This window comes from Ctenopharyngodon idella, chromosome 14 (assembly GCF_019924925.1).
Source record: "Ctenopharyngodon idella isolate HZGC_01 chromosome 14, HZGC01, whole genome shotgun sequence".
Classification (NCBI taxonomy): domain Eukaryota; kingdom Metazoa; phylum Chordata; class Actinopteri; order Cypriniformes; family Xenocyprididae; genus Ctenopharyngodon; species Ctenopharyngodon idella.
The window spans coordinates 7,082,297-7,096,931 of record NC_067233.1 but is presented as its reverse complement, the minus strand read 5'-3'; the positions used below and the strand labels follow the sequence as shown (position 1 = coordinate 7,096,931).

Sequence of the window (14,635 nt, the reverse complement as noted above, 5' to 3'; positions counted from 1 at the left end):
CACTCACAGGACCTGCTATGACGTCACGCTGGACAGAATTCACTAACTAATTGAACTGACATTTAAACATGATAGAGATAGACTAGTACTGAAAAAGATAATAATGCTTTTCTGATCACTTAACTACAGATCAATATTAAATGGGTGTCATAATGCCACTTTTCCAAGATGTAAAATAAGTCTCTGATGTCCCCAGAGTGTGTATGTGAAGTTTTAGCTCAAAATATGCTACAGATCATTTTTTATAGCATGTTAAATTTTTGGGTGAGCAAAAACACTCCTTTTTGTGTGTGTCCCTTTAAATGCAAATGAGTTGCTGCTCTCAAAAGAGGGTGGAGTTTCAGGAGCTCTTGTTAGCACTTAGCAGCTCCTCACATTACCTCATGCAGACTCACTGAAAATGTCAGAAACTCTTCGGCCTTTTATGTTCAAAACGGAGTCGGACAATGATGGAGAGACTCAAGAATAAGTGACAACATTTTGAATGCAACAGGACGCTTCTGAATGGTTAGTTGATGAATTTATGTAGCTGATGTGTAGTTAACTATTGAAGTCATTTTTTAGCATATTCTGTCATGATAATTTATAAATCGCTCGTGTTGGAACTTTTATAAAATCCTACAGAGCCAGAAAATTATGCTGCATGAAGATAGAACAGGTATAGTTTAGTTTAATTACGGTTATAACTTGTCATTTTGTCATCTTGCTTTTATGACCTGCTATTGCATTTGTGTTACATACTGTAATGCAGTAAAATGGCCTCACCCACTTTGTTGTGTGTTCTCGGGGGCGGGGTTTATGTAAATTCTAGGGTTAGTGATGTCACCAACCCGGGAAGAAGCTCGTTGTAGTCCCTACCAGCCGTTTGTTGTAGTCCTTAAACAGAGAATTCTTTAAAAGACAATATAACCATTTGCATTGAACTTTCAGCGCTGTAACTTTGCAGATACTGTTTATGCTCAAGCAGCAACATTACACACTAACTAAAGTTAAAAAAGTGAAATTGCAATGAACCACCCCTTTAAAGGTGCAATATGTAAAATTTTCTGTCCGCTAGAGGTCGCTAGAGGCCTATTCAAAACAAAGGCGTAGCTTGATGACGGCAAGTTTGAGTGCGGAATCTTGGGATATGTGGTTTTCACATCACAGCTGGTGGAAATAATCGGGATAGGACTCGGGAAGAAATCATGTTCATGGATGCGATTATTAACGTTACTATAGTATAAAGCAGAGCAGGTCGAGTGTTGTGGGAGCTGAACGAGGCCACTGGAGCGATTGCGCAACACACGCCTCACGAGCAGCGCAACTTTTATTATGCGGAAATCGTGGGTAACGCGGGTATGACGCAATTGACAATTGATTGCAATTTTCTAACGATTTACAAATAGTTGCAAACATTTGGGATATTGTAAGTACTCAGGTGAACAAAATATATAACACTGGCCTAGTGGTTTTTGGATATTTTACTGCAAAATTCTTACATATTGCACCTTTAATGAATTTATGCAATAATGAATTTACACAACCGTTGTAGTTTTGTTTACCTTATGCACATCCAGGCTGCATTCATTTGATCAAAAATACAGTAAAAACAGTAATATTGTGAAATATTATTACAAATAAAATAACTGTTTTGTATGTGAATACATATTAAAATGTAATTTACTCCTATGATGGTGGAGCTGAATTTTCAGCATCATTACTCCAGTCTTCAGTGTCACATGATCCTTCAGAAATCATTCTAATATGCTGATTTGCTGCTCAAGAAACATTTCTTATTATTATCATTGTTGAGAACTGCTTAACTTTTGCTAACGAAACAAAGTGGGGATAAGGATATTTCATTGACATGCATGGCACACATACAGATATAAAACAAACACAATTGCTTACACAAACAGTGCACATAAATATCCTATTAAACCTGTAAAGATAGAGAGGAAGAAACATAGAAAGACACAAAAAATTGAGAGAGGACAGCAACATCAAATGCACCTGTTGCATTCAGAGGAATGCATAATATAATCATTCAAACTAACACACATCGCCTCGACTATATGTATGATCCTTGTAACAAAGAAAGTGTCTATTTCTGTTTGATTTTATCCTTATCTGACATACTTGAGATATTAGCTATTTTAAATGTAAAACTGAAAGAAAGAGAAGCTGGTAACCTATTGTAAATTGGGCATATTTGACTTTTCATTGCCATTCATCAACTGCATGCACATAATACCAAAAAAGGCAAGACACCTTCAATGGTTTCTAATGAGTAAAATTTTTTTTAAAAAAAACATACATTTTAGGCAGTAAAAATGTTTAATAACATTTATCATGAATCTATATAACACTATATCATCATATGTTGGCATACACAATAATACACATTTATGTACACTGCATTTCTTAAAAAGAAATACAGAATTGTGTGAAGAATATGGCTTTTAAAAATGGGAAATGAGACAGAAAATGCAAAGTGGAGTCAAAATAAGTCTTGTAAGGCAATGAGTTTGATAGCATATCAAGAGATAATCTTTTAAAACCGATGTTGCCACAGCTTGTGTGTGGAAAGGATAACACACAAAGCCGATATGCCATACATTAGCACAGGTACTCAGATCTAGAGCTGTCACTCTTGTACGTCATCTGAGAGTCGATGCTTGAACGTGAGCACAGGAGCATCCTCTCTGACTCCTGAGTCTGCCTTCGTGCCCACAAATCATTCGCTTGCCCGTTCAGAGTCCTTTGTTTCATGGTGAGCGTCTCAAACTTTACGTATGTCTCTTTTGAAAGGTCATCGTCTGGTCCATTGTTCCTACTACTGTTTTTTTTACAGTACAGACACAAGATCTTGTAGAGCAACACCACAATGAGAGGCACCGCAACTGCGCATGCAATCGCGCTTGCGATCATCAGGACTTTGTTCTGCCCATCATCTCCACCGTTATCCAGAGTACTGAAATCCACACATTGCTCTTTCCCAGACACCGAACCCTTAGTAACCAAACACACCGTGTAGAGCTGGTTAGGCATCAGATACTCCAAAAGCAGCTTTCCTTGACCAACTACCGTATCGACTGACTCCTTATCGTCTTTCGCATCATATGGAAAGTAGACCACTGTTAGGGGCGCATCGCTTGGGAAACCTTCAGCGGTCCATAATAAGACCGCTGTGTCACTTGTCTCCTCCACTACCTCAATGTCTTTAAGGTCAGCTTTCTTTTTGAACTTGTCACTCATCATTAAACCTTTGCCGCCCTTGCTTTGCTGGATCTTAGTTGGTTTGTCTCCAGCAGGTGGGGACCTCTGAACTCCTTCGCCTGGTCCCAGACTCTTCCTGGTTGGCAGCAGTGGCATTGTGGTCATGGCAGCTCTGGTTGTGAGCGCAGGGCTTAAGGAAGTATACAATGGCATCCTAGTCCCTGCAAAAGAAGTCACGGGTTGACTATTGGGCAGCTTGGTTATGTTTATCGGTGGGGACTGCGTCGTGGTCTGCATCCCATCCACAGACAGGGTGATGGATGCCTCGGCCTTTCCTGCGACATTCTTGGCTTTACAGAGGTAATCGCCTGCATCCTTAAACACGATGTTGTGCAAACTGAGGATGGACCAATGAACCCCCTCACCTGGAGATTGCTGCACAACTACAGAGAGATGAAATGGTGAGTAACAACTTAAACAATAAGTTCATAAGGATGCTTTATGTATTGCTAGAACTAAGTAGGTTTACATTAGGGATGAACCAATATTACTACTAAATATAGAGATGTAGATCTGATAAAATACATACACTACCACTCATAAGTTGGGTCTGTAAGATTTTTTAATGTTTTTGAATGAAATATTTTATGCTCAACAAGGCTGCATTTCTTTGCATTATTAGGGATGAACCGATATTAAAATTCTGCCTGTAAATGTTTCATGTTATGGCCTATAACTGATAAATATTGATTTATCAGAATGAATTCATGTATATATTCAGGGGTGCACATATGTGGTGCGCAGGTGCGCATGCACGGTAAAAATAAACGATGCACTCCAGAAAACATGGAGGGAAGCGCTTTTGAGTACCAACATTTTTGGGGACCAGTTCACAGGGACACGTTTACTTGCTGCAGTAGGATTTTTCTCCATCTCTGGTAAGATAGCAATCATGATGATAAGTGTGTTCTTTAATTACTAGGTGTGCAACGGATCGCAGTTAATCCGTGATCCGTACGGATAATGTCCAATGGTTCGGCAGGCATGTGATTCACGGATTAACTACTGAATTTAACCATCATAGAGTGAAAGTTTATCATTTGGACGTGGTTTGTCTCGCCAATTAATACATTCAAACGATTTTAAAAGCGGAAGAAGAGGCGAAAATCGGGACTCGCGAGCTGTTATCTGTGCGCACAGCCTCACACCCCGAAACGCGCAATGCAGAGAAAGAGAGTCAGACAGCGCTCGAACAATGAATTAATTCCTCTTTCGCATTTACTTGCACTTGAACGGACACATACATACAAAATCATGTCAAAATACCTGTCTCGGCAAGTATTCTCTCAGTTATGTCATAAGTGAACTGTGAGAAAGAAACCGGATGTGTGTCAGTTATTCAGTCCGTGCTCTCCTTCTTAAAGTGACAGCAGCCTAATATTCTTGCTGTTGTCTGTGTCATTAATGTTAGTAAATAAAACATCATTACCATCATCTACCATATTCGAGAGAAAAGAAGATAGTGAGGAGAGCAGTCAGGAGGAAAGAGATGAGGACAGCTTTTAGGATAAGTGTGTCGCGTAAAATGTGAGTACCAAGCAACATCTCCAGGTGCTCCCTTGAGAACCAGACCAAAAAAGGAATGTGCACCCCTGTATATATTAACATGTAAAAATAATGTTTATATAATATTTATATTATATATATATAATATTTATATTAGGGATGCACTGATTCATAAAATTTTGGCTGATATGCCTATAATTATTTTCATGTTGGCCAGTCATTAAAATTGGCTAATATAAAAATTATATTATATTATTTTGTCTAAATAAATAAAAAATAAAACACTAAAAACTAAAATCAATCCTTTTAAATGATACTAATGAATATAGGTATCACACAACTATAATGTACAGTATGAAAATGGGATAATTATTGTGAGATTTGCTAAAGATTACATTTAACAGTGTTATTAAATTATTAGTGCTTTTAAGGATAAACTTTAAATGAGCGTTAGACGGCAAAGGTAATCAAAAATGTAAAAAAAAACAGAGAAAATGAGTATGAACAATTTAATATCCAATATCAATAACACATTTTTTTAATCTAATATCATGCAGTCCTAGGTTACATCCACTTTAAAAGTTACATTTTAGACTAACACAATAATTTTACGAGTTCACACTTACATATAATTAAATAGAGTAAAGCTTATGTGTATTTGGCGTGCTGACCGAGGGAAGGGATCCTAACTCGGAATTTGGCCCAAATCCAGAGTACTCTCCCTATCCCAGGTTGGGATAGGAATAGTTATGAGGAGATGGGGTATGGAGCGATGCTGGAAAACTGTCATAGAACAGAGGTAGGTCTGCTGTATATACCTCCTGATGCTAATTGAGTTGGTTAACTGAATACACTCCTCCCGTGTTAATAAGGTTAATTATCTGAACGTGCTCCTCCCGAACTTTGTCAATAAAACCTAATTTTTTTTTTTTTAAATTTTTTTTTTTTTTTTTTATTTCATGTAAACGTATTAGTCCAACTGTAATTTTACTAGTCTGACTTTGTCCAGCATATATACATGTTAATTGGTCTACAAGTGGCGCACACTCAAAGTGTATTTAATCCCTCGTATATTTTAGTTATTTGTGTTGTAATTTTTACTGACAGACAGGGGAAGACTGTCATTCAACTACACAAAAAAATGGCATTGTTAAATTATAACTGCAGACAATAACATACTGTGAGACCTCATACCTGTGTTGTTGAATGCAGATCCATCAGCTCTGGTCCAGGAAAGGGTTGGGGTAGGAAAACCAGTGGCGTCACACCGCAGAAGCACATTGCTGCCTAGTGATGAAGTGATCTTAGTGGCTGAAGTCATAACTGATGGCTTGAGGCACTGATCCAGTTCAGCCCGCTGGAACAGAACACCAGCTAAGTTCTCTGGTCCACTGCATAACAGAAACTGATCCATCAACACCACAGGTATGCTGGTCATCTTGGACAACTCAATGAGCTTGGAAATCCGACAGTCACAGTACCAGGGATTGTCCTGCAGACCTGCAAATATTGAAATATAAGAATATGTTTAAGAATGCAATATGTTAATTCTTTGATAGATAGATAGATAGATAGATAGATAGATAGATAGAGATCATCATTGTCGTGATTCCTATGGGAATACATTAATTGATAAAAAATCATAATGCATAAATGTAAATGCAATGGTGAAGGACAACTTCACTTACTGAACATCTCAACATACTGAAATAAAGACCACAGGTTTACTTATTCAACTACTATACTAAAACAGTAGTTTAATGTCATCAAATACGAAAGTTGTAAATCTTTCTGTAAATTCTAAAGCCAGGATGTCTTGTCTGGCTCGCACGCATACATCAGGTGTTAGACATTAATACCACAGTCCACCCATAATTCTGTCTATGGCAGGATGAAGATCAGTTGACTATAAACAAGGAATTAGACGGTTCACTGATGCAACTCAACAGCTGGATGGTGGCAACTGCTAATATCCTGATAATACAGGGTAAAGCACATTGTGCTTTTGGTGCTCATCTTTACACTTGTATGGCATCTGGTGAAAGTACAGAATATGCAGTTGCAGTAACACACGAGCAGAAAAGCTGTTGTACTAAGTCGCGCCTTAGGCAAAACCAGTCACACTGTCTATTCAGACAAACCGACATGATTGCTTTATTAACTTGATTATTAACTTTCTCTTCAGCTGGAATCTGTTCTTTAAATGTCACTGAGCAAACACATGTATCATCCTCTTCTCAGATGAGCTCTTCAAAGAAACTCAAATCTCAAGCTTCAGACACAGCTGGAAGTCCCATTAGAAGATTAGCTTGTACTTAACTTGGGAGAGCCCGTGAAGACACAAGCAAGATTTAGATATTTAAAGATCACACTTGGACTTACTATTTAAAGACATGGTGAATAGAGGGATATTGTTGAATCTTGCTTTCAATTTTACATATTGTATGTACAGTGTCCACTCAGATTCTTTGCATTTTAGCATTTTAGGAAGAGCTAACTCTTGTATTAAAAAAAAAAAAAAAAAAACTTTAGCATACTTTTAAAAATGTAATTATTACAGAAATAATATGATTAAATGCAAAGTGAATTTTCAGACACTTAATTGATAGTATTTTACAATTGAATGAAAATGTATTATAGCCTGAATGTATATTAAACACAATTGGTTGAATTTTGGTCTGATACTTTAAGATATTAAGTACGCTACAACTGTACATTCAATACAATTATATGTACAATACAATACAATTTAGCATGCTTCTTTTTTAAAAGGGAAAGCTCATACCAGTAATGTGAATCCTTAACTACTGAGTTTCTTTTGCTGACTCATTTTATGTCAACAAAGTAAACTAAGGTAATTTAGAATGATAAAGTAAGACCCCTTAAAATGAATATTTAAAAACAAACAATGCATGTTCAACACCATTTTACATATTTAAGGTGTGTCATCAACATTTTTACCCACCAAGAACAGTCTTTTGCGAAGCATTGGCACTAGGCAGGACGCCTGAAAATGGAGGCCAGATGTCCACCAGGTCAGAAGGGAGGGTAGTTAGCTTGTTACTAGAAATATCTAGGTAGGTGATGTTAACCAAGTAAGGTGCTGCCTCCACAGGAACACTAGTCAAGCGGTTATTGTGCAGGTCCAAGGTCCTCAGACTGGGCATCTCTTTCAGAGACTCCCAGGGAAAGGTAGCGATCATGTTCCCATCCAGCCGTAGCTCATGAAGAACTTTCAGATTGTAGAAACTGCCAGGATCCACAGAGGTAATTGAATTGTATGTTATCCACAGGTAGCGCAACTCTGTCAGGTAGTAGAAGGCCTCAGTGGGCACTCGACGCACAGCTGTCTTCTCCACCCGCAGCTTCACCGTGTCCACGGGGACGTTGACTGGAATATCTGACATGTCAGGGTCATTGCATAGAACAGACCTGTGGCAGATTTTTAGAGCAGAGATTAATCACTTTGATCAGTATGAGTCTATGTGTTTTGATGTTCATTGTGGGTTTTATTAGTTTATATTAGGAATATAGCCTCTTAAAGAACACAGAGTAAAATTCAAGAAATTATTTTACATGTATAATTTACATTTACACTAGTCTTATACCCCTTACAAAACATTTTGATGATTCAAAATGGTTTCCAGTGTGTTCACACTCTCAGGCTAAGCTCTTAAGATAAACACAAGCTAATACCCCACGTGAATCTATTTTTATTTTTATTTTTTTATTTATGACTTGTTAGGATGTTTGAAATCCAGTATATTTATTTAAATGTATGTGAAAAATTAATATAACTCTATACATTTACATATTAGACAGTAATAAAATGAAAATTCTTTAAAAGACTTATAAATCCAAAACTTAAAAATATCATTACAACAATGTATAAATAAAACATTTAATTTAGCAAATGCTTCATATAGCCTACATTAGGAAGTAAACAGATTTCCCTTCAATGCCAATCCGTCAAAACAAGATTAACCATCTTATTTATACATATGAAATATCTGTCTGTGGTTTAAGGACATTTCTAAAAGTACTTCATTAAAAGCTACAATTAAAACTTATATCGATATTTTTCCCAATGCTACATTAATTTTCAGTTTATTCCAGTACATAACTTGTATTATTATTATTATTATTATTATTATAGTGAAATAGCATCCTTACCTGCTGCCAGTGCCATCGCTGCGTCCGTGGTACACACAAGTGCACTGGGAAGGACAGAAGGGTTGTGCCACACTCCAGCAGCCCAGGAGAACCTGGGCCACCAGCAGACGATACATCCTTCAGTCAGACGAACCAGCACGGACACACACACTCACACACATCAGATCCCACTCGATCATCAGTGAACAAAAAGCCCTTTAACAGTCCGCGACGAGAATGAATAAAAGCAAGAAAAGTGCATTGCTGCATGCATCCTGTTTAGCATGCTAACAGGTGAGAGGCGCACAGGAAGCTGAGAAGAGTGGGAGGATTGGGAGGTGCTCGGGCCGAGATTAGAAAGAGGATTTCTCAAGGCTGAGTAGGTCACTAAAGTTGAACAGTGTGGGATGGGAAGTGTGTACGAGTTTATTTGTGTGTGTGAGTGTGTGACTGTGTTCGAGGAGGAGGATAAGTCCTGTAGGCACACGCTAATCGGCTAATGCCAAGAAGGTTCTCTCATATCATCATGTGACCGCTCACTCCCAGGCAATTTTCCATCCTGCACCGCCTGTATGAGACTGATTTTGGCTTCCGTCACCTCCCTCGCCTCGCGATGCTAAGTTGCGTGCATTGAGGGTAGATGACACCTGTGTGTAAGCTGAAGTACAGGTCATGATTTACTAATAGCAGACCAGGTGGCAGACAGGCCAAACTGTTCTGTCTGAGTTGAGAGATATATGGCAGAGCTGCCAACTTTTCAGTTCAGCATGGAGTGAGAATTGGGAGATATAAACTAGTACATTAAAATCTTCCTCAACTCATGCTGTAAGCTAGGCAACCCTGTCAGCATGGTACATTATTATTAAAGGTTAATTAACAACTGGTTTGTACAAGAACTATGATTGATTTAAAAAAAAAAAAAAAAAACAAGCAAAAAATAATAAACTACAATTACAAACACAGATATGAGCAATCAGCGTATGAATCTCAACAATGGTGACAACAAAATATTCAGACAATCAGATCAACTCTGGACATCACAAAAACTACTAAAAGAGAACAAAAAACAGCAAAAAATAAAAGCAAAAAATTTGAATTAAAGAAAATAACACTGTAAAAAATTATTTTATGGTGAAGTAAATACTACAGAAAAAACAAATGTAATTTTTTACATGAAAAAGTTAGTTCAGTCAAGAATTTAAAAAACTAAGTAAATTCTATGTTAGTACTCAATTTAAGCTTGTAGAAATTAAAGCGTAAATATCAACATTATAAAATAAAGCTACTCAACTTTTCTGATACTGGTTTTCCCATCATGCACTGGGCCTTGAATAATTAATGAGGTCAATTTTTTTAGCTGTTTTTACACTGTTTTATCATTGCTTTTGTGGTTATGTTTAGTAACTTGCCATTTTGTGATATTTGGAGTTCATTTTCTACTCAAAATGCCACATTCAAACTTAAAACGATCCATTGAATGTTACCATCATTGTGTATTGTGTACCAAGTACTGAGGTCTCTGTGTTCAGGTGCCGCATAACTTCTAATATGAAGATATGGTGTCTGCATAATATCTATTGTATTATTTACTTAGATGTTTTTAAGTAAAGCATAAACTTTAAAAGCATGGTTTAATTCAGTGTTATATTGTTTGAGTAAAATGTATTTGTGTAATTTTTTACTGGCCAAGATAAATTTAACTTTGTTAATTTTACTTATCTTAGTTAAGTAGAGTTACTTAATTCCGTATTTGAAATTTACTTAAAAAATATGCGTGCAAAAACTTGCGAAAGAAAAATTAAGTAAATTTTACTTTTTGTTTTTTACAGTGTAGGACAATTCAGCTGCATAATTTATTCATGCTGTGATGCATGCTGGGAGTTTTGTACTATTGTTCCCAGCATGCATTGCGGCATGACACTTTTGATTGTCACCATTGTTGAGATTCATGTGCTGATTTTTGATGTCTTTGTGTTTCATCTTATTCTAATAAAGCAGGGTTTGTAATGTAAAAGTATTACACTGCAAAAAATGCTTTTCTTGTTTAGTGTTTTTGTCTTGTTTCTAGTCTGGATGTCTTAAAATTCTTGTATCCAAGTATTTATTTTGTTAAATAATTAAAATGATGTAAAAAAAAAAAAAAAAAAATCAAAATGAAGTGAGTTTTTGCTTAAAACAAGCAAAATTATCTGCCAAGGGGGTAAGAAAAATAATATTTTTTCTATTCGAAATCTTGTTTCTTGCTTCTGTCCCAAACGTGCAAAAAAATCACGTCCTTGGCACACATAATTTTCAAATCTTTACCGATTTTAAAACTCCATCTTACCACAACACACCTGCCTGGAAGTTTCCCTGTATGCCTTAATTAGCTGCTTCAGGTGTGTTTAATTGGGGTTGGAGCTAAACTAGTGTTAGTTTTTCTCTTGCTGCTGAAATTGTGTTAGCTGTGGCAAAAGGGAAAATGTGGTCAGGTGATGTTGACAACTTGATGATGAAGAGTGTTTTTTTTGTTTGTTTGTTTTTTTATCATGTAGATGTAATGCAGTAAACTTCAACTTAATAGAATGCACTGCGGAATAAAGAATGTCACCATTGTTGAGATTTGTATTTCTATGTAAGAGGGTCTATGGTTGGAAAAATGCTTGAGAAGTTCTGCAGCAATCAACCTGAAGCTTTCATCTGCACACCCGCTGAAGCTAAGAAGGGTTGAGCTTGGTCTATATCTGGATGGGAGATCTCCTGGTATACTGGTAGCTGCAGAAAAAGGTGTTAGAGAGGTCAAAGGTCTGATCAGCATGTAGCCTGAGTGGGTCCTAACATCTACTTTAGCATATCATTAACCATAACTGCTCTGAAGCAAGAGAGTCAGAGAATATCCCAGTATATTTTTCTGTTTATATAAAAAAATGATGAACTATATGCCTTTCTCCACTGACGTTAAGGTGTTCAAAGTGTTTCTAGGGATACTAATTTTTAGAAGACAGCTGTCTGACTCATGAACAGGAACATGGTTTGTGTAACATTAGTAACACATTAGCTGTTTGATAATGTAGTCAAGCAAAAGGTTAATCATATTAATTACTGTTATGGGTCTGGCGTTGTAAAAAGCGATACCATTATGACGCGTTTACCTCAGTAAGTTGACCGAGTGGATCTCTTAAGTTCGTGCAAATGAGTGGAGGCGGGGTTAATTAGCATATTTATATATCCACATATAATAAATAAGGCACTTGGAGAAGAGTTACATTCAAGCTATTTTAAGGCATGAAGAATTTTTTTTTTTCACAGGAAAATGTTTAAATGTGTCACTTTGGTGATCAAAGATGAGTTTTAAGGGATAAAATGATTGACTACAGGGGGACTTTAAAGCAGGGGTGGGGAACGTTGATCCTGGAGGGCCATTGTTCTGCAGAGTTTAGCTCCAACCCTAATTAAACACACCTGAAGCTAATCAAGGTCTTCAGGATTAATAAAGTTACAGGCAGGTGAGTGTTTTTTCAGGGTTGGAGATATAAAGTCTGCAGGACAATGGCCCTCCAGGATCAACGTTCACCACCCCATCCTAAAGGAACAAAACTGACCATCATTGAAATCTTATAAAGGAACAAAATGACCGTCATTGAAATCTTGTAGCAAAACGAAACTGATTGAGATCTCGCAACTAAACAAAACCGAACATCACTGATTGTTCTAAGATGACACACAAAGACATCAAGAATCAGCACATGAATCTCAACAAAGGTGACAATCAAAAGTGTCACGCCGAAATGCATGCCTGGAACAGTAGTACAACTCCCAGCATGCATCACAGCATGAATAAATTATACAGCGGAATTGTTCTATTATTTTATTTAATTCTAACTATTTGCTTTTATTTTTTGTTGTGTTTTTTGTTCTGTCTTTTAGTAGTTCTTGTGATGTCCAGAGTTGATCTGAATATTTTGTTGTCACCATTGTTAAGATTCATACGTTGATTGCTCATATCTGTGTTTGTCAGTGTAGATTAATACAGGCTAATCAATCACTGTTCAATCAATCTACGCTAAACATTTTATTTGTGTAATTAACATGTTTAAAACACTATTCAACACCTCAAGCACAGGTGGAGTGCCTTCAGAAGGATGCCAGATCATAACTACTCTAAAAACTTTTAGAGCTGCTTGGGTTCAACCCACTTTGTTTTCCTCATAAGAAACAACGTTTATGGGACATGTTAGATTTTGTTGCTGATTTGAAATATATTATTTAATTGTGAGTTCACCAACCAGTTTTTGAGATTTCAGGATTTCCCCATTTAAATAGATGTGTATGTAGATAGAAATGGAATAAAAATGAATAACATCCCTGACAGCAACATAATGTCAGCCCAGATCCGGCCCACATCTGGTCCGTGTGTAATCCACATGTATCAGATGTGGGGCGGATCTGGGCCACATTATGTTGCTGTCTGGGATAGGCCTACTATCTAACAATGTATGAATAAAAAGTTAAGACTGCTTAAGGTAGGGAATAATTTCCCTTTAGTACCAGTTTGTCAAAACAAAAATATTCCCAAGGGTGTGTTTATACATGCCTATGCGTAAATTTACACTGCTTGAGTATGAGTGGAAAATATGCATAATTAAAAACATCATTATGAAATGTGTCCATCCTTATGTAGCAACATCTGGTTTGCATGCATTTACCTTAATCTCAGTAATTTCTTCTAAGTTTTTTTTTTTTTTTTAGTTTTCTGTTCACTTTTGATTGTTTTCATCAGAAAATTCTGTTTAAAAACTTGATTTTTTTTTTTTTTTAGCTTTTCTTCTTTTTGGTTTTAGTAAAACCTTTCAAACTTTTATTTTTCATTTTTAGTAGGTTAGGATTTGTAAATATTTTTACATGTGCGTGTGTTAAATGAACATATTGACATAGAAACCATATGGATAATTAAAAGGCCTTTATCAAGTTTGCTACAGTGGTCCAAGACAAGAGCGATATGTCCTTTTGTAGTCTGCCTCCATGTGGTTTAAATGAAAATAACAGACCTGTAGAAACACTACAAATGTTTGGGTTATAGTTTAGGTTTTGAAAAAAACTAAACAAAAAAAAACTTTTATTCATGGATGCATTAAATTGATCAAATGTGACAATGAAGACTTTTACATTGTAAAATGTTTCTATTTCAAATAAATGCTGTTCTTCTGAACTTTCATCAAAGAATCCTAAAAAAAAAATGCTTCTTGAGCACCAAATCAGCATAGAATAATTTCTGAAGACTCATATTATAATATTGCACATTACTGTTTTTTGGTCAGATAAATGCAGCCTTTGTAGCTTTCGAAAACATTTATAAAATGGTTAGTTCCTGTCTTTGATTCTGATTGGTCAATAGCTGTGTTTTATTCATGATAAAACACGGCTATGACCGCTTCACCCAACAGTTCTGTGTATCACTACTACACAACACCCTTAGCAACCACTCTTAGCAACGTAAACTGTATGTTCTCAATTTATATTGTTCGTTGAAGCTTACTGTATTATGTAGAAGAGTATTGTGAGAAAGAGATCATTATTACCTGCATTCAGATTTAGCATTTTCCTTCAGGTCAGTCCTATGTTCATAATAAAAAAAATTAGTTTAAATGTCCGATGTATTATCTTGTCCTTTTAACAGTTAAGGGGTTTTCCCGTGACTGACTGTGCCAGTCAAAGCATTTGTCAGTTGCGTCTTGTT

At 36.4% G+C, this 14,635-nt stretch overlaps 1 protein-coding gene across 2 annotated transcripts; it reads right to left on the bottom strand.

Annotated features, from left to right (window-relative positions):
• Positions 1–2,323: 2,323 nt before the first annotated feature.
• lrit3a (info leucine-rich repeat, immunoglobulin-like and transmembrane domains 3a) lies at positions 2,324–10,173 on the bottom strand. 2 transcript variants are annotated; one of them, XM_051859957.1, is made up of 4 exons: positions 8,941–10,173; positions 7,733–8,199; positions 5,962–6,267; positions 2,324–3,644 (listed from the first exon to the last, which is right to left on the bottom strand). In XM_051859957.1, the coding sequence occupies exons 1-4, from the start codon at positions 9,054–9,056 to the stop codon at positions 2,602–2,604; spliced, it is 1,932 nt and encodes a 643-aa protein (XP_051715917.1). In that variant the 5' UTR covers positions 9,057–10,173; the 3' UTR covers positions 2,324–2,601. The 2 variants fall into 2 exon arrangements, with proteins under 2 accessions (XP_051715917.1, XP_051715919.1); XM_051859959.1 differs by lacking the exon at positions 2,324–3,644 and having other exon boundaries at positions 5,040–6,267.
• Positions 10,174–14,635: the final 4,462 nt, after the last annotated feature.